General features: G+C 42.9%; 2 protein-coding genes across 4 annotated transcripts in view; one reads left to right on the top strand and one right to left on the bottom strand.

Moving 5' to 3' along the window:
• LOC111962626 (FERRY endosomal RAB5 effector complex subunit 3-like) overlaps nt 1–6,453 on the bottom strand; it is a 32,877-nt gene extending 26,424 nt beyond the window's left edge. The window contains exons 1-2 of one of the 3 annotated variants that reach the window (XM_070443164.1): nt 6,361–6,441; nt 3,629–3,719 (exon numbers count right to left, since the gene is read on the bottom strand). The gene's annotated coding sequence lies outside the window, so the exon portion shown is untranslated. The other 2 variants (XM_070443163.1, XM_070443166.1) reach the window with 2 other exon arrangements.
• Nucleotides 6,454–6,524: 71 nt separating this feature from the next.
• Nucleotides 6,525–16,862, top strand: LOC111962625 (RAD51-associated protein 1-like). The gene is made up of 7 exons (XM_023985846.1): nt 6,525–6,887; nt 7,131–7,177; nt 7,284–7,407; nt 7,576–7,679; nt 7,848–8,015; nt 8,141–8,275; nt 16,304–16,862. The coding sequence occupies exons 1-7, from the start codon at nt 6,871–6,873 to the stop codon at nt 16,429–16,431; spliced, it is 723 nt and encodes a 240-aa protein (XP_023841614.1). The 5' UTR covers nt 6,525–6,870; the 3' UTR covers nt 16,432–16,862.
• Nucleotides 16,863–20,644: the final 3,782 nt, after the last annotated feature.

Here is a 20,644-nt window from a genome sequence, read left to right as displayed (position 1 = left end):
CAATGCAAATAGTCCGGGTAGCCATTTGATTACCTGTTCAGGAGTCTTATGGCTTGGGGGTCAAAACTGTTGAGAAGCATTTTTGACCTAGACTTGGCACTCCGGTACCGCTTGCCGTGCGGTAGTAGAGAGAACAGTCTATGACTGGGGTGGCTGGGGTCTTTGACAAATTTTAGGGACTTCCTCTGACACCGCCTGGTGTAGAGGTCCTGGATGGCAGGCAGCTTAGCCCCAGTGATGTACTGGACCATATGCACTACCCTCTGTAGTGCCTTGCGGTTGGAGGCCGAGCAATTGCCGTACTAGGCAGTGATGCAACCAGTCAGGATGCTCTCGATGTTGCAGCTGTAGAACCTTTTGAGGATCTCAGGACCCATGCCAAATCTTTTTAGTTTCCTGAGGGGGAATAGGCTTTGTCGTGCCCTCTTCACGACTGTCTTGTTGTGTTTGGACCATTCTAGTTTGTTGGTGATGTGGACACCAAGGAACTTGAAGCTCTCAACCTGCTCCACTACCGCCCCGTCGATGAGAATGGGGGCGTACTCGGTCCTCCTTTTCCTGTAGTCCACAATCATATCCTTAGTCTTGGTTACGTTGAGGGATAGGTTGTTAATCTGGCACCACCCGGCCAGGTCTCTGACCTCCTCCCTATAGGCTGTCTTGTCGTTGTCGGTGATCAGGCCTACCACTGTTGTGTCGTCTGCAAACTTAATGATGTCAGGAATGATGCCAGTCAGGAAGTCCAGGATCCAGTTGCAGAGGGAGGTGTTTAGTCCCGGGATCCTTAGCTTAGTGATGAGCTTTGAGGGTACTATGGTGTTGAACGCTGAGCTGTAGTCAATGAATATCATTCTCACATAGGTGTTCCTTTTGTCCAGGTGGGAAAGGGCAGTGTAGAGTGCAATAGAGATGGCATCATCTGTGGATCTGTTTGGGCGGTATGCAAATTGGAGTGGGTCTAGGGTTTCTGGGATAATGGTGTTGATGTGAGCCATTACCAGCCTTTCAAAGCACTTCATGGCTATGGACGTGAGTGCTACGGGTCTGTAGTCATTTAGGCAGGTTGCCTTTGTGCTCTTGGGCACAGGGACTATGGTGGTCTGCTTGAAACATGTTGGTATTACAGACTCAATCAGGGACATGTTGAAAATGTCAGTGAAGACACCAAATAGATCACAACATTTTCTTTGCAACTTTGGGTAGAAAAATCAATAGATTTGGCTCATGATGAAAATAAAGTGAGTGGTCATCCTCACAATTCAAGCTAGTCCTCCATGAAAGCAAATCAGTTTGTCCTTCTTTTACGCTTAATCTGTGTCCAGGTAACAGACCCTTTGTGTGTGGTTCATTCCCGTCAAAAAAGGTCTGGATTAGTTACTGTTTGACCATTCCTGGTGAACAAGCAAACCATTAGGCTACAGTAGTTCTAATGGTTTCAATGTTATGGTCTACAATAGTAAAAGTCCCAACCACACACTGTAAAGTGTTTTGCAATTGTAATGGTTTTGGGTTGGTTTTAATGGTAAATGTCACTAATCACATTACATATAGAGCTGTTTCATGATAATTGATTGAAAAACAAAAGACTGCCATGCAATTCATTATATTATTAGGGTTGTCACAACATTTTAGTCCCTAGCCCATTTCTCCATCAAAGTTTGTAGGAAAAGTCTTCATGAGAATTACATTGAGATAGCTCTCTCAGAGAGTGGCCACTTGTTGGACTATTCAAGCAGAGTTGGGTTGAAGCATTAGGTTGCTATTATGACAAACGCAATTGCTTTCATGGAGGACTGGCTTATTTATTTTCATAATGAGACAAATCTATTGGTTTTCTACCCAAAGTTGCAAAGGAAATGTTATGATATACAGTACCAGTCAAAAGTTTGGACACACCTACACATTCCAGGGTTTTTCTTTTTTTCATTGTAGAATAATAGTTAAGACATCAAAACTATGAAATAACACATATGGAATAATGTAGTAACCAAAAAAGTGTTAAACAAATCAAAATATATTTTATATTTGAGATTCTTCAAAGTAGCCACCCTTTGCCTTGATGACAGCTTTGCACACTCTTGGCATTCTCTCAACCAGCTTCATGAGGAATGACTTTCCAACAGTCTTGAAAGAGTTCCCACATATGCTGAGCACTTGTTGGCTGCTTTTCCTTCACTCTGCTGTCCAACTCATCCCAAACCATCTCAATTGGGTTGAGGCTGGTGATTGTGGAGGCCAGGTCATCTGATGCAGCACTCCATCACTCTCCTTCTTGGTCAAATAGCCCTTACACAGCCTGGATGTGTGTTGGGTCATTGTCCTGTTGAAAAACAAATGATAGCACAAACCAGATGGGATGGCATATCGCTGCAGAATGCTGTGGTACCCATGGTGGTTAAGCGTGCCTTGAATTCTAAATAGATCACAGACAGTGTCACCAGCAAAGCCCCCCATACAACCTCCTCCATGCTTCATGGTGGGAACCACACATGCGGAGATCATCGGTTTTGTTTAACACTTTCTTGGTCACTACATGACTTCATGTGTTATTTCATAGTTTTGATGTCTTCACTATTATTCTACAATGTAGAAAATAGCCAAAATAAACAAAAACCCTTGAATGAGTAGGTGTGTCCAAACTTTTGACTGGTACTGTATTAAATAAACACAAGAGACTGGATAAATGAATGTGGCGGTATAGCATAAACAGCGGCATCTAATGGTCAAAACCTGGTATTTTCACACTACTTTATGGTAAATACTAGAATTAACAAAAAATCTATTAAAAAAATCTATTAAAAATGGATCTGAACAGGAGGGGAAAAAACAACACCAGATTCACAGGGAATATGTTACATAGTATGGAGAAGCAATACACCAAGCCACAGCTTCATAATAATTGTCAAACATAGAAAACTGATACTGGTTGTTGGGGTGGGATTGCCATGGGGTGCGGGGGGTCCGTGGGTGGCTTTTGACATATTTTGGGGGATTTCTCATTTTACTCATTAGTAGGAAGAACCTTTGGCCCAAATCAGATGTTGGGTACTACATTTATTGAATACAATCTGAATCCTATACATTAAAATTGCCAATTTCAGTGCAATGATTTAGCTTAATTTCTCAGAGATCAAATTATATTTCAACAAAATAATGTTTCAGGAATGCTAATTGTATCTGTTACTAAGTACAGAAATGATTTCAGAACAATCAGGTGGTGGGTGTAAGGACTGACACTGGAGTCGAGAAGCAGGTACGGGGAGTCAAACATTTAATAAGGAACAAGACAGGAACAGCGTCAGCACACGGGTAACAAAACAACATACGAACGTTAATGTGGAAGCGGGGAACAGAGCTGGGGGACAGACAGATATAGGGAAGGAAATAACAGGTGATTGAGTCCAGGTGAGTCCAAATGATTGGTGATGCGAGTGACGAGGGAAGCAGGTGTGCGTAATGATGGTGGCAAGAGTGAGTAATGCTGGGGACCCTGGCGCCCTCGAGTGCCAGGGGGGAAGAGCGGGAGCAGGCGTGACAGGTGGGTGTTGAAATCCTATTTCTTTTGCTTTTTGAGTTGGAACGACCTAATGGAATCCTGTATACCAGATAAAAAAAAAAAAAAAGTTACCTTTATTTTCCTAGGCAAGTCAGTTAAGAACAATTTCTTATTTACAATGATGGCCTACCAAAAGGCAAATGGCCTCCTGCGGGAACAGGAGCTGGGATTCAAATAAAAATACATTTAATAAAAATATAGGACAAAACATACATGACAAAACACCACAACACTACATAAAGAGAGACCTATAAGACAACAACATAGCATGGTAGCAACACAACATTAAAACAACATGGTAGCAACAGAACATGGCAGCAGCACAGTGTACAAACATTATTGGCCACAGACAACAGCAAAGGGCAAGAAGGTAGAGACAACAATACATCACACAAAGCAGCCACAACTGTCAGTAGTAAGACTGTCCATGATTGAGTCTTTGAATGAAGAGATTGAGATAAAACTGTCCAGTTTCAGTGTTTGTTGCAGCTCTTTCCAGTCGCTAGCTGCAGCGAACCGAAAAGACGAGCAACCCAGGGATGTGTGTGCTTTGGGGACCTTAAACAGAATGTGACTGGCAGAACGGGTGCATCTCATTCTGAGCTTCTACAGAAATTATAGTCATAGTTTGCCTTTATTGGGAAATAGACTACTTTAGCTAGCTACCAGACTTGTGAGGTTCAGATTATTGCTGACAGATAGATGAATAGATAGTAAAAACAAGGCATTAAAATGTGGGTCATCACTAGTTAACACAGCCAGAAAGTAATAAATGTGCCTATTTCTACAATTTCTCTTCCAAAAATCTGATTTTATACCTAATGCTAACCTTAACCACACAGCTAAAACAAATGCCTGGCCCTAACCTTAAATTAAGACCAAAAAGCACATTTTTGTTTTCATACATTTTTACAATATAGCCAATTTTGACTTTGTGGCTGTGTTGTCTAATGGAAATCATTAATGCGCTGGGCCCATTGGTCCCTTCAATGGGGGCTGGGATGCGTCAGTTTTATTGAACGTTTGCTACATTGCATAGCGGTTTCTACTGAACAACACGTTTCCCCAAAATGTTCAACGTTCTTGCACAGACTGAGGTACGTTTGCGCCATAGGAGGCTGGCTCATAATAATGTCTGGAAGGAGCAAATGGCATGGAACACATGGAAACCATGTCAAATCAAATGTTATCTGTCACATGCGCCAAATACAACAGGTGTAGGTAGACCTTACAGTGAAATGCTTACTCACAAGCTCTTAAGTTAACCAACGATGCAGTTAAGAAAAATACCCCACCCCCCATAAAATAAAGTAACAAATAATTAAAGAGCAGCAGTAAAATAACAATAGCGAGGCTATATACAGGATTCAGGATCAGTCATGTTTGATGTAGTTGATACCATTCCACTTGTTCCACTCCAGCCATTTACCACGAGCCCATCCTCCCCATATAAGGTGCCAACAACCTCATGGTTTGCTCTATTTGGTAAGTGTGGCTTGAAGCAATGGGTGGCATGTTTAAATGGAAGTGGTGGCTGTGCTGACAGCCTTCTTCGCCCGGCGTGTGTTCATTAGTCGGATTCCGTGGCAAAACGTTTCGCAACGGAAACCGTTTACAGAACCAAATGGAAGCAAACGGAACGGAGAGGGACCTACCTACATTTGTCCAATATAAACTATCGTTTTCGTGGCAATAGACCAAACGTTTTCCAACGGAATCAGACTAATGAATACATCCCTGGTCGTTCAGAACAGCACCATTTCGGTTTAATTGAACGTTCCACTAACTGTTACGTTTTTTCGTTGAAGGTAGCCCTGCCGTACTAACGTAAACTCACTCACTTTGTACATCGCCTTGGTCTGTACAATTGACCTTATTTTAGCGCCCCAAAAACGTAATACTTCCAGATCAACTGTAATGTCAATACCATTGTAAAGCACAATTTCTCCCCTTTCCAACAGAATCAATTACATGAACCCCACGCTGCCCGTTTCTGCATAATTCAACAAGGCAATGAGCTCCATTGGGTCTTTAAAAAATGGCGGGTGGGGAAGCGAAACTAATGTGTGATAGTGAGAAGGAGAGATGTGTGGGAAAATGGCGTTTTTTCACTCGATCTGTCCAACTTATCACCTTATCGCCTCTAAAATGTAAATAAAACACTATAAAGAGTTTATATAATGAGTCATTACATACCTATTTGAAGGTTTGTGTCGAATTTGAATCGGGTTTTTAGGGCGGGGCTAAAGTGATCTTAGAAGTAAACAGCGGCTTTGAGAATTATGATCGCATGCAATGATGACGCAAAAAATGACTAGGTATCCCCCCTTACCCCCGTCACTGCCCATTTCTTGTTTTTAAATGATGAGAGAAGTGCTACACCTGGTGGAGAGAGATTGTAAGACAGAAATAGTTGCTTTATGCTTGCTGTACGTTACGACATGACACGTCACGATGTAACGGAGGGTCAGTTTTTTCAACTTTTCTCCAATACTATAGAACCATTACCATGTCGATCAACGCATGAATAGAAATGTAGTTCACACCCCCGATTTTGAAGTCAACACAGTCCCATTAGTTTTCGTTGTAGCCTCGTATGAATGTTGCGGTTACGCACATTTGTACGGAATGGGGTGCGTTTACGTTAGCTATTTAGCATTGTTAGCAATGGTAGCTAACATTGCAGTGGTCGCTGCCTAGCTTACTAAGTGCAACTAATAACAACAATATTGACACTAGTCATACTGCAATCGTGATACATTTGTTTCAGAATAATAATGATTATCGTAGAAGTCTAGTTTTACCTGTACATTCGTATTTTGTGGATGTAAAAGGACGTCTGTGTCGATTCCCTTGTTTGGACAACCAGCTGACTGACACAGCTGAGCTAGCTGTGCTTTTGATATACAACTTTCGTCATATTTTATTTTCAAAACAGTAATACATCAAATCAATCTACACGTTGGACAGAAAAGTGGAAGCATATGGATTTGTATATTTTTATTCGTAGAATAATGGAATTGAGTCATTAATAATACATATTTTAACATTATGCCAATGTAAAGTTACACAAATAACGAATCCCCTAAATAGAAACCCAAGATATAGATGTGAAAGATTCAGTTTGTCGCGGGATAGCTTGAAATAAACAACATGCAAAATTGTACTATTTTATTTCAATGTGGTCGTTTATCTAAGTTATTTAGTATTTCATTTTGTTTCTAGTTTGGACACTGTTAAGAGACTTGATTTACGTCATTAAGTAACTAGCTACTAGTAGCGTTTGGTTTCTCAAGCTGGCTAAATACGATATTATGGCTCGACCAACAAGGTGTGTTGCTAAACTATTCTACTGCACAAGAGGTTGGTGGCACCTTAATTGAGGAGGACGGGCTCGAGGGTAATGACTGGAGCAGAATTATTCCATTCGCTTCGTTCCAGCCATTATTATGAGCCGTTCTCCCCTCAGCAGCCTCCACTGATCTACAGGTAGCAGGCTGACAGTAGCTGCAAAGATCATGATAACTGTTTTGTTTAAGTGTGATGAATGATGCCTATTTGTTCTCGTCAAAAGAGCCAAGAAACAATTGAATTACTCAGACTTGATGGAGCTTGATGATGGTACGTGATGATGATGTAAACTGTTTGGACATTCTCAGCTTTTACATATTGTCATAATGTTAATGCACCTGCTTTTTGTAATGTTTTGTCTTTTTTGTTCAATCAGATGAAGATTTTGCCTGTATGAAAGGGCCTTCCAGCAAGAAAGCTCGGGTCCTTGTCAAAGAACCACAGAGAGACAAGAGTCTGCATCAATCAAGCAAATCTTTCGGTCAGGATTCAAAGAACACGTAGGCCGGTCATTTTTTTTTAATAGATAACTTATTGCTACATATGTTTTATAGCTATCACACAGAAAAACATCTTCACACACTGCCAACAAAGTCAGGCACTATTTTGATCAGTGTGCAGGTAGGCTGGTAGTCACTGTTTTGTGTGTGTGTGTGTATGGGTTTCAGATTGTCTTTAGATGACAAAGAGAATGAAGTGGATTCACAAGCATCCTGTTCTCTCTCTGTGCTCCAAAGAGCTATGGTTGTAGAGAAGGCACCCAGTAGAATAAGTATGCTCAGTGATCCTTTTATAAAGCCTTTATGAACATTTGTTATTTAGGGAAACATGCCAAACCTACTGTATAACATCTCAGACATAATTGAACATGCTGTAAATCACAACACTAACAGTAAACCCTGCCTATAGTCTCTTTGTTCTAATTAATTCTCTCTCCTAGACCTTCATGAGGGCACAAGTGAGAGGGGATCCAATGTCAACCCCTCCAGCCAGAGACGGGCAGCTGTCAAAGATAAAGATCAACAGAGATCCATACTGACAGTGGAGAGGATCAGCCAGGTTGAGAGTGGGCGGAAGGATAAGGATTACCAGCATACCTGCATACCACGTAGCCACCATCTGTCATCACGTTAATGCCCTCAATAAGAAATGTTCACCCAATTATAATGGATGTAAAGTATATTGTGCTGCTATTACATTTATCCATGCTTTCCTCTGTTACTCCCACTACAGAGAGTTGTAGTCCGACTCCAGCCACATCAAAGCCTGTGTCAACTCAGAGGAAGCTCGCTGACACTCCCACTTTACCTGTTAGACCATCCCCTATCACCCCAGTAGGTGGCAGGCTACTAAAGTGGAATCCACCAGGTGAGGCTCAGTGACACAATTGGAGATTCTCTACTGGACAAAAGTCCGCCCTCTCCTTAACTCCTCCGTCCTCCGCGACCCGGAAACCGATAAGTGGTCGAGGGGAGAGTCAATTCGTTAGTAGGCGAACCGAGTAGTATGCTTCCCTCCTCGATTACAGACTTCAGCAAAGGATGCACAAGAGTATCTTCCTGGTGGCTAGCGTGGAAGTGTTTTAAAATCCGCCACACAGGCCTTTCTAATCGACCTGGCCTGGTTATCCTGGAAGGATATTGACCTCTTCCTGTTAGTAGAGGATGCCTGGTTGCTCTTTAGATGTGCTTTCCTCAGCATCTTAAATAAGCATGCCCCATTCAAAAAATGTAGAACTAAGAACAGATATAGCCCTTGGTTCACTCCAGACTTGACTGCCCTTGATTAGCATCTAATAGAAAGTGATCCAAGATGGCGTAGCAGTGAAGACGTGTTTTTGTTCGTCCTCTCGTGTACTTTTGTATTTTTCTTCTTTTTTGTATATATTGTATATATATAGGTCTATATTTCAATTTTATTTTCACTATTTTCCATTTTAATTCCATTTTAATTCGATTATACCTTCCGGTAACCTGCCTCACCCAATGTGATATGGAATCGCTATTATTTTTAATTTTAGAACACATTCAAGAACCACCAGAAGCTAACAAGCTAATTAGCTACAAGCTATTTAGTCATTGTTAGCCACTGCTAGCGGCTTTTACCTTCTGCACAGATACCAGCCCTGTTTTTAGCCTGGATAATACTCTCCAATCTACCAGTATTGGACTATCTCTCCACTACAACGCCGGATTCCTGCCGTAATCCCTGGACCACCACTTCTAATCTTCACAGCTAGCTAGTGGCTAACGCCCCTGCCACGAAGCTAGCACCAGTTAGCCGTGAGCCAGGCGCATCTCCCGGCTAGCAAACTAAATTCTACAATACCTCTTTCGCCATCTGGCTTGGATCCTCTGTCGACACGGCGCCCCGCCGCACCACCACGACTGGTCTGCCGACGAATACTCCATCCGCTGTGCCTTCAACCGGCCTCCGTCGGAGCAGACGCTCCTACTAGCCCCGGGCTACTAACTTTAAACGCCGTGTCACCTGCGTGCTAGCGTAGTGGCGACTACTCCGCGGCTTCCCTGTTCCATCTACTGCTGCCCCCTGGACACTATGATCACTTGGCTACATAGCTGATGCCTGCTGGACTGTCCATTAATTCACAGTACTCTTTATTTTTTTATCTGTCGGCCCCAGCCGCGAACTCAGGCTCTGGGTGTAGTTATTCCAACCCTCTCTGCCTAGTCATCGCCATTTTACCTGCTGTTGTTGTGTTAGCTGATTAGCTGTTGCTGTCTCACCTGTTGTCTTAGCTAGCTCTCCCAATCAATACCTGCGATTACTTTATGCCTCGCTGTATGTCTCTCTCAAATGTCAATATGCCTTGTATACTGTTGTTCAGGTTAGTTATCATTGTTTTAGTTTACAATTGAGCCCCTAGTTCCTCTTTTCATACCTCTGACACCTCCTTTATCCCACCTCCCACACATGCGTTGACTGCACCCATTATAACCAGCATGTCCAGAAATACAATCTCTCTTATCATCACCCGGTGACTGGGCTTACCTCCGGTGTACCCGCACCCCACCATACCCCTGTCTGCACATTATGCCCTGAATCTATTCTACCACGCCCTGAAATCTGCTCCTTTTATTATTTGTCCCCAACGCTGTCCCCATCGCTCTACCAGTTTTGATAGCCTTTAGCCGCACCCTCATCCTACTMCTCCTCTGTTCCTCGGGTGATGTGGAGGTAAACCCATGCCCTGCATGTCCCCAGGCACCCTCATTTGTTGACTTCTGTCATCGGAAAAAAGCCTTGGTTTCATGCATGTCAACATCAGAAACCTCCTCCCTAAGTTTGTTTTACTCACTGCTTTAGCACACTCTGCCAACCCTGATGTCCTTGCCGTGTCTGAATCCTGGCTTAGGAAGGCCACCAAAAATTCTGAGATTTCCATACCCAACTATAACACTTTCCGTCAAGATAGAACTGCCAAAGGGGGAGGAGTTGCAGTCTACTGCAGAGATAGCCTGCAAAGTAATGTCATACTTTCCAGGTCCATACCCAAACAGTTCGAACTTCTAATTAAAAAAATTAATCTCTCCAGAAATAAGTCTCTCACTGTTGCTGCCTGCTACCGACCCCCCTCAGCTCCCAGCTGTGCCCTGGACACCATTTGTGAATTGATCGCCCCCCATCTACCTTCAGAGTTTGTTCTGTTAGGTGACCTAAACTGGGATATGCTTAACACCCCGGCAGTCCTACAATCTAAGCTAGATGCCCTCAATCTCACACAAATCATCAAGGAACCCACCAGGTACACCCCTAAATCTGTAAACATGGGCACCCTCATAGACATTATCCTGACCAACTTGCCCTACAAATACACCTCTGCTGTCTTCAATCAGGATCTCAGCGATCACTGCCTCATTGCCTCTATCCTCTACGGGTCCGCGGTCAAACAACCACCCCTCATCACTGTCAAACGCTCCCTAAAACACTTCTGCGAGCAGGCCTTTCTAATTGACCTGGCCCGGGTATCCTGGAAGGATATTGAACTCATCCCGTCAGTTGAGGATGCCTGGTCATTCTTTAAAAGTAACTTCCTCACCATCTTAGATAAGCATGCCCCGTTCAAAAAATGCAGAACTAAGAACAGATATAGCCCTTGGTTCACTCCAGACCTGACTGCCCTCGACCAGCACAAAAACATCCTGTGGCGGACTGCAATAGCATCGAATAGTCCCCGCGATATGCAACTGTTCAGGGAAGTCAGGAACCAATACACACAGTCAGTCAGGAAAGCAAAGGCTAGCTTTTTCAAGCAGAAATTTGCATCTTGTAGCTCTAACTCCAAAAAGTTCTGGGACACTGTAAAGTCCATGGAGAACAAGAGCACCTCCTCCCAGCTGCCCACTGCACTGAGGCTAGGTAACACGGTCACCACCGATAAATCCATGATAATCAAAAACTTCAACAAGCATTTCTCAACGGCTGGCCATGCCTTCCACCTGGCTACTCCAACCTCGGCCAACAGCTCCTCCCCCCCGCAGCTACTCGCCCAAGCGTCCCCAGCTTCTCCTTTACCCAAATCCAGATAGCAGATGTTTTGAAAGAGCTGCAAAACCTGGACCCATACAAACATAAACCGCGGTGTCCGTACTAACCTCCTAGATCCACATGGCTAATTCTGGAACTATTGTCCCCGAAGTGTCGCGACAAAAGTCCGCACCCTTTACCAGGCTGTTCAACGCTCTCCTTCGTATCAGTCTGAAGATCCCAAAGATTGAAAGCTGCCCGGGTCACTGACACCACCAACTCTCAATGAACAGCCAACACTGTACCACACCAACATATATGCGCGCATGCACGTAACATCCTATGTCACGCCTACATCACAAAGCTTTGAAAGCCCAGAGTCCTCGAAAATAAACAGAATAAGACCAAACAACCGACAACATACTTACCTAATTTCGAAAGATCACACACGCGAATAACACTCAACTCGTGTCCGTGACAATCATGAGTTCACTCCACGGAGATTCCAAGTTCGATCCGGTACACTGATATGGCAGCCTCAGCACAAATTGCCATCAAATGTCTCTTAACATATGATTACCTCGATAACATCCCCACCTACAAAAAGAGCAGTCACTGGCCCAAGTCTTACATCTGCACCTAGGCCAAGCTGTTACCGATCTACTGCTCATTACAACCAAGCAGTCTATTTGATAATCTTAGAGACCACTCACACGGTCCGATCTTTACACGAGCTCTCGTTCGGTTTGCTAGAATATCATATCAAGAGATTACTCCGAGACTACAAGAAATCACAATTACCGCCATTTCTCTCCCTCTTTAGATTCAGAGGTATTGATATGCAATTACAAGTTTACCGTAGTTGCCAAATTACAACCTGCTCAACACGACAAACCTGTGACCTGCCTATTCACATGGTTCTACAAACTTACATCCTTGTCTAAGACAGAAGTCTATATTGATCCAACAAGTCGCGAGGGCATTTTCCGGTCCTTTCTGGCATCCCAATACGACCCATTAAGACGGTGATAAACACACATGCCGTGCGTAAATTAAGCACCATAACGATGAACTACGTAATCATCGTTTATATATGTACGCCATGTCATAGAATGCATTCCTCTAACGGCTGCGAGGCGGCAAGTTCACTTTGATCCCACCTCTACGCACCGGACGCCACCATCCTGTATACTTCTGTGGCCCACCTAATCCTATTAAACTTCAGCCAATCTGAAGCTCCAATGCTAACCTCCCAACGTAGCCCCTATGCAAATATCCGAATTACCAAAACCACCTTAGCACTTATCCCGGAAGCCTCACAAACCACACTCTTAATACACGACCTATCTACAGAGCGATCAAGAACCGAAACGGCATGCTTTTCAACCTCGCTGCCTGCCACCCGCCGCCCGACTAGCATCACCACCCTGGACGGTTCGAACTAGAATATGTGGACATCTATAAAATACCTAGGTGTCTGGCTAGATGTAAACTCTCCTTCCAGACTCATATTAAACATCTCCAATCCAAAATCAAAATCATAAGAATCGGCTTTCTATTTCGCAAACAAAGCCTCCTTCACTCACGCCGCCAAACTTACCCTAGTAAAACTGACTATCCTACGATCCTCGACTTCGGCGATGTCATCTACAAAATAGCTTCAATACTCTACTCAGCAAACTAGATGCAGGTTATTCATAGTGCCATCCGTTTTGACCAAAACACCTTATACCACCCACCACTGCGACCTGTATGCTCTAGTCGGCTGGCCCTCGCTACATATTCGTCGCAGACCCACTGGCCTCCACGGTCATCTTAAGTCCATGCTAGGTAAAGCTCCGCCTTATCTCAGTTCACTGGTCACGATAACAACACCCACCCGTAGCACGCGCTCCAGCAGGTATATCTCACTGATCATCCCAAAAGCCAACACTTAATTTGGCCGCCTTTCCTTCCAGTTCTCTGCTGCCTGTGACTGGAACGAATTGCAAAAATCGCTGAAGTTGGAGACTTTTATTTCCCTCACCAACTTTTAACATCTGCTATCTGAGCAGCTAACCGATCGCTGCAGCTGTACATAGTCCATCTGTAAATAGCCCACCCAATCTACCTACCTCATCCCCTTACTGTTTTCATTTATTTACTTTTCTGCTCTTTTGCACACCAGTATCTCTACTTGCACATGATCATCTGATGATTTATCACTCTAGTGTTAATCTGCTAAATTGTAATTATTCGCTCCTGTGGCCTATTTATTGCCTACCTCCTCATGCCTTTTGCACACAATGTATATAGACTCATTTTCCCCCCCCTACTGTGTTATTGACTTGTTTATTGTTTACTCCATGTGTAACTCTGTGTTGTTGTCTGTTCACACTGCTATGCTTTATCTTGGCCAGGTCGCAGTTGTAAATGAGAACTTGTTCTCAACTAGCCTACCTGGTTAAATAAAGGTGAAATAAAAAATAGCCCCCACGATATGAAACTTTTCAGGGAAGTCAGGAACCAATAACCAACCAGTCAGTTAGGAAAGCTAAGGATAGCTTTTTCAAACAGAAATTTGCTTCCTGTAGCACTAATTCCAAAAGTTTTGTGACACCGTAAAGTCCATGGAGAATAAGAGCACCTCCTCCCAGCTGCCCACTGCACTGAGGCTAGGAAATACTGTCACCACCAATAAATCTATGATAATCAAGAATTTCAGTAAGCATTTTTCTACGGCTGGCCATGCTTTCCACCTGGCTACCCCTACCCGGCCAACAGCTCTGCACCCCCCGCTTCTCCTTCACCCAAATCCAGCTAGCTGATGTTCTGAAAGAGCTGCAAAATCTGGATCCCTACAAATCAGCAGGGCTAGACAATCTGGACCCTCTCTTTCTAAAATTATCTGCCAAAATTGTTGCAACCCTTATTACTAGCCTGTTCAACCTCTCTTTCATATCATCTGAGATCCCCAAAGATTGGAAAGCTGCCGCGGTCCCAAACTGTTACAGACCTATATCCATCCTGCCCTGCCTTTCTAAAGTCTTCGAAAGCCAAGTTAACAAACAGAACACCGACCATTTCGAATCCCACCTTACCTTCTCCACTATGCAATTTGGTTTCCGAGCTGGTCATGGGTGCACCTCAGCCACTCTCAAGGTCCTAAACGATATCATAACCGCCATAGATAAAGGACAGTACTGTGCAGCCGTTTTCATCGACCTGGCCAAGGCTTTTGACTCTCAATCACCGCATTCTTATCGGCAGACTCAATTGCCTTGGTTTCTCAAATGACTGCCTTGCCTGGTTCACCAACTACTTCTCAGATAGAGTTCAGTGTGTCAAATTGGACGGCCTGTTGTCCGGGCCTCGGGCAGTCTCTATGGGGGTGCCACAGGGTTAAATTCTCGGGCCTACTCTTTTCTCTGTATATATCAATGATATCGCTCTTGCTGCGGGCGATTCTCTGATCCACCTCTACGCAGACAACCCCATTCTTTATACATCTGGCCCTTTCTTGGACACTGTGTTAACAAACCTCCAAACGAGCTTCAATGCCATACAACACTCCTTCCGTGGCCTCCAACTGCTCTTAAATGCTAGTAAAACTAAATGCATGCTCTTCAACCGATTGCTGCCCGCACCTGCCCGCTCGTCCAGCATCACTACTCTGGACAGTTCTGACTTAGAATATGTGGACAACCACAAATACCTAGGTGTCTGGTTAGACAGTAAACTCTCCTTCCAGACTCACATTAAGCATCTCCAATCCAAAATGAATTCTAGAATCGGTTTCCTATTTCGCAACAAAGACTCCTTCACTCATGCTGCCAAACATACCCTCGTAAAACTGACTATCCTACCAATCCTTCACTTCGGCAATGTTATTTACAAAAAAAAGTCTATCACAGTGCCATCCGTTTTGTCACCAAAGCCCCATATACTACCCACCACTGCGACCTGTACGCTCTCGTTGGCTGGCCCTCGCTACATTTTCGTCGCCAAACCCACTGCCTCCAGGTCATCTATAAGTCTTTGCTAGGTAAACACCCCGCCTTATCTCAGCTCACTGGTCTCCATAGCAACACCCACCCGTGGCACGTGCTCCAGCAGGTATATTTCACTGGTCGTCCCCAAAGCCAACACCTCATTTGGCCGCCTTTCCTTCCAGTTCTCTGCTGCCAATGACTGGAACGAATTGCAAAAATCACTGAAGCTGGAGACTTATATCTCCCTCACTAACTTTAAGCATCAGCTGTCAGAGCAGCTCACCGATCACTCTACCTGTACACAGCCCATCTGTAAATAGCACACCCAACTACCTCATCCCCATATTGTCATTTCTTTATTTTTGCTCTTTTGCATCCCAGTATCTTCCCTGCACATCCATCACTCCAGTGTTAATGTTAAATTGTAATTATTTCGCCACTATGGCCTATTTATTGCCTTACCTCCCTAACCTTACAACATTTGCACACACTACATACATTTTTCTACTGTGTTATTGACTGTATGTTTGTTTATGTGTAACTCTGTGTTGTTTTTGTCGCACTGCTTTGCTTTATCTTGGCCAGGTTGCAGTTGTAAATGAGAACTTGTTCTCAACTGGCCTACCTGGTTAAATAAAGGTAAAAAAAAAAAAAAAAAAATGTATTGCACTTAGCTACAATTTGATTTGATCCACTTTACACATTTATTTGAGGATTCCACCTCTGTAAATGTAATTTGCCTGATGGCGCGTGAGTAGAGAAGGAGTCTCATTTCGTACAAACGCATGTATGTCCATGTTTCGTCGCCTCTGCTCCTCGATCCTTGAACTTTTTCAAAAGTAGGCGAGGAGAGGCCGGAGGCGAGGAAAACCAATTGAGATTCTCCCTATATGTGTATTTATCTGTCTTAATTCAACTCTCTGTTCTTTATCACTAGCACAGAGTGGAATAAGTCCCAGCTCAACCCCGAATTCCACCACAAAGTCTACAGGACAAGGCTTGCGACTGGGATTGTCCCGCTTAGCAAGGGTCAAACCTCTGCACCCCACTGCTAGTGGTAACTGACTCTTGCCCTATTAAACAGAGAGAAGTCAGAATCTTTTTTCTTTGGTGTACTGTGTGTTTAGCGTGTTACTCTTGTGTTCCATTGCTAATATTGGAATTCTGTAATAATTTTTGTTTAAATGTTGTATCTAGTTATTGCTATTCATCAAAATGTTTATTTTTTTAACATTTGTTTCTTACCATGCCTGCAATTGTCCAGTATTTTTTGTAATATTAACAAGTGCTTGATACTTTGCATACAGGTGTAATTTTTTTGGTGGTACGGTATTTACTCTGGTTCTAACTCGGATTTCACAAATGTCCATCATGGTTATTTCCATTCTCAGACTATAGAAGTTTGCTTGATCCAGCTATCCCCCTGCTGGAACATGAATTTAATGTTTCCCATTGAAGGAAACACTGAGGAATAAAGAAAGGGATATTTCAAAATATTCTGGAACTGTGAACATCCATATTTTCATGTGAATATTCTAGAATCTGCATAAAGAAAATGTACCCACCAGTGGTACAGTATGTTTCTACCAAATGGACTTGATGTGGATAAAAAAACATGTGTGATGACAGATTTTTTTTCCTCAGTCTACACTCAATATCCCATAATGACAAAGCAAAAACGGGTTTTATATTTTTTTGCAAATGTATTGAATAAAAAATGGAAATATCACATTTACATAAGTATTCAGACTCTTTACTCTGTACTTTGTTGAAGCACCTTTGGAAGCGATTACAGCCTCGAGTCTTCTTGGGTATGACTCTACAAGCTTGGCACACCAGCTCTGGAGCAGATTTCTCATCAAGTATCTCTCTGTACTTTGCTCTGTTCATCTTTCCCTCAATCCTGACTAGTCTCCCAGTCCCTGCAGCATCCCCACAGCATGATGCTGCCACCACCATTCTTCACCGTAGGGATGGTGCCAGGTTTCCTCCAGATGTGACGCTTGGCATTCAGGCCAAAGAGTTCAACCTTGGTTTCACCATTTCTCATGGTCTGAGAGTCCTTTAGGTGCCTTTTGGCAAACTCCAAGTGGGCTGTCATGTGCCTTATACTGAGAAGTGGCTTCCGTCTGGCCACTCTACCATAATGGCCTGATTGGTGGAGTGCTGCAGAGATGGTTGTCCTTCTGGAAGGTTCTCCAATCTCCACAGCGTGACCATCGGGTTCTTGGTCACCTCCCTGACCAAGGCCCTTCTTCCACGATTGCTCGGTTTGGCCTGGCGGCCAGCTCTAGGTTGGTGGTTCCAAACTTCTTCCATTTAATAATGATGGAGACCACTCTTCTTGAAGACCTTCAATGCTGCAGAAATGTTTTGGTACCCTTACCCAGATCTGTGCCTCGACACAATCCTGTCTCGGAGCTCTACGGACAATTCCTTCAACCTCATGGCTTGGTTTTTGCTCTAACGAGCATTGTCAACTGTGGGACATTATATAGACAGGTGTGTGCGCCTTTCCAAATCATGTCCAATCAATTTAATTTAACATAGGTGGACTCAACATCTCAAGGATGATCAATGGAAACAGGATGTACCTGAACTCAATTTCAAGTCTCATAGCAAAGGGTCTGAATACTCATGTAAATAAGATATTTCTGGTTAAAAAAAAATTATGAATTCGCATAAAAATATCTAAAAACCTGTTTTCACTTTGTCATTATGAGGAAAAAAAATCGATTTGAGAATATGGCTGTAATGTAACAAAATGCGGAAAAAGTCAAGGGGTCTGAATACTTTCCGAATGCACTGTAATGTTTGTTATATCAATATTTGCGCATAAAGGCGTTTCCACCGACATTTCCTGCATAATTAATTTTACCGACACAAATGACAAACTATCTGTCAGCATTTACATAAATTACACCGAAACGTCCTGTTTCCGTCACAGTTGTAATTTTTTAAATACAATATGAATTTACTCACATAAAAACTATGGACAGAAACCTGGTTATTGAGAGACAAAAAAACGATGTTTTTGGTCAGTGTACCAATGTCTATAGATCGGTGAATTTTCCAAATCAGCAAACTTGCAGTGTTTTGTTTTGGTAAGGTTTCATAAGTAAGCTCTTCAATTAGCCATTTTACAATTTATTGATTTATCTATTTGAGCTTTATGGTTAAGTTATGTAGTGACAAAAGTAACAGAAGTCACTTTCAGTGAAAAAAAGTCTTATTTGGTTTCTCTTTCTTTTTTTCTTACACTTCTCTCCTTCCTGGATGAAAGTTTTCAGTCACAAATCACATGCAGATTGAATTTAACAAGTGTCTCAAATAGTCTACTATTATCCAGAATTATTGGGATGTTTCATTTATTGCAGTGACCACATGATAAGCATTACATGGTTTTCACTGAATTTAATCAGGAAATATCTTAAGTTGCAATTTAAGGGTATTGATTCATTCAGTGGAATTGTTCAAATAGCTTATTGGACTGTTGGTTGATGATGAGTACACTCAGTGACAATCAGCACATTTCCTAATAACATATACATATATGGTCTTCTACGCTACAGTTAGATTGCAAATTACAACAAAAACATCCCTTTCTTATTTGGGTCACACTTCATATTCAGTTTATGACCTTGCTCAGGAAAGGACCCTAACAGGTCCAGACCAGATAACCACAAAATCAAGAATGGATCCGACCCGAATTCGAACAAATATATGTTAGAGAACTTGTGTAACTGTGACGCCATCAGATCCATTGCTTTTAGAGTACTGAACAATTACCCTAGCTACCGAGAGAGCGCCATAAATGTGCTGCACGGTTGAAGCGTGGGAGGCGCGTAAACTCCCCACAGATCAGCTACATTGATAGCCTACAACACGCTGCGGGACCCATACGGTCGTTAACAGCATTTTTTTAGAAAGTATTCCGGGAGGTCAGTCAGGCGTGATCGTATAGTAATCAGCATAGTAATCTGATTTTTATCATAGTGAATCATGAGTGCGCCTAATAATTCCGAGGAGAAGAGGTTAGCTAGCCCACTCTCCTACAAATAGCCCACTATCAAAATGTTTTGACATGTTATATGATGTGATTGACTAGAATTAGGCCTACATGTCAGGTATATTTCACTTTTGTTTGTTGATAGTATAATTCACTATTTTTGCATAACTTTGTGACAGCCATATGAATGGAGAAAGGTGGATACATTTTTTAAATTTTGAAGCAGGTTTTTGCCAGTGGGGGTCAGTAGTTTACCACTGGTTTACAATATATCCAGGACACGCTCCTTGCTCTTAGGAGCTGTACCTCAGCCTAGATAAACCAAGAAAACAGCAACCCTTCTAAAACAAACTAATTGGAAAACCATGACAATCAACTTCTCTGAGATAAATTAGGCTATTAAACCATCTGAATATCTTATGGCACATGATATTGTGTGTTTTTGACAGGAATGCAATGAAGAACAAGCTGGATAAAGTTGATAAACGGTGGCTCCCTCCCACTGAAGAAAAAGGTAGGACGAAAACGCTATCAGAAATTTGGCCTGTAAGTCTTCCATTTCTATTTTTCAGTACAGTAGGTTGTTTCTGCTCAAAGCACCCCAAAGCAAATGGTGTTGCACTTTTTTCCAAGGGTCCCATTAGCTTTATCCAGGAACCAATTCTTTGTTTGTGTCAGTGGAGTCTTGGTCCCTTGGGCTGGAAGGAAGGTTGCAGGACTGTTGTGCAATCCATACTCACTGAGCATGTGCTATCGGGAGTGCTCCAGGCCTGCTGCCCAACTGACTGGTCCTTTCTGCACTCTCTTTGAATGTCAACTTGTGTACATGTCACCAGAAACCAAAGTAAACCAGACATGCGTTTTAGAACACTGTTATTACATGATCATAGAACTCTTATTACAAAAAAATCACATTGCTCTTAAGGAAAATGTGAAAGAGGTGTACCCTGTATGTATCCATACATCCGTCAGACTAAACTTAGACTTATTATAAAGTCAGGAACATTGGGATCAATAAAATCTGGGCCACATTATTGGTGCAGTCAGAGCCTTCTATAGTATTTCAAAAGAGGGCTGTTGAGAGCTCCAGCAGTGCAGGTGTGAGTGTGACCTAAACCTAGTATGGGCCAGCTGACCCATTCCCAGGGCCTCAGGGAGATTAGTGTGGCCAATACATCACCTGTCAGCACCAGGCCAGGGTTCCACTCTGGTTCCGCTCTCCGCTGATACATTTTTCATACAGGCCACTCCACTGCCATGGGAATTGAC

Source organism: Salvelinus sp. IW2-2015, linkage group LG4q.1:29 (genome assembly GCF_002910315.2).
Source record: "Salvelinus sp. IW2-2015 linkage group LG4q.1:29, ASM291031v2, whole genome shotgun sequence".
In the NCBI taxonomy this organism is placed as follows: Eukaryota; Metazoa; Chordata; class Actinopteri; order Salmoniformes; family Salmonidae; genus Salvelinus; species Salvelinus sp. IW2-2015.
This window is presented reverse-complemented; position numbering and strand designations above follow the sequence as displayed.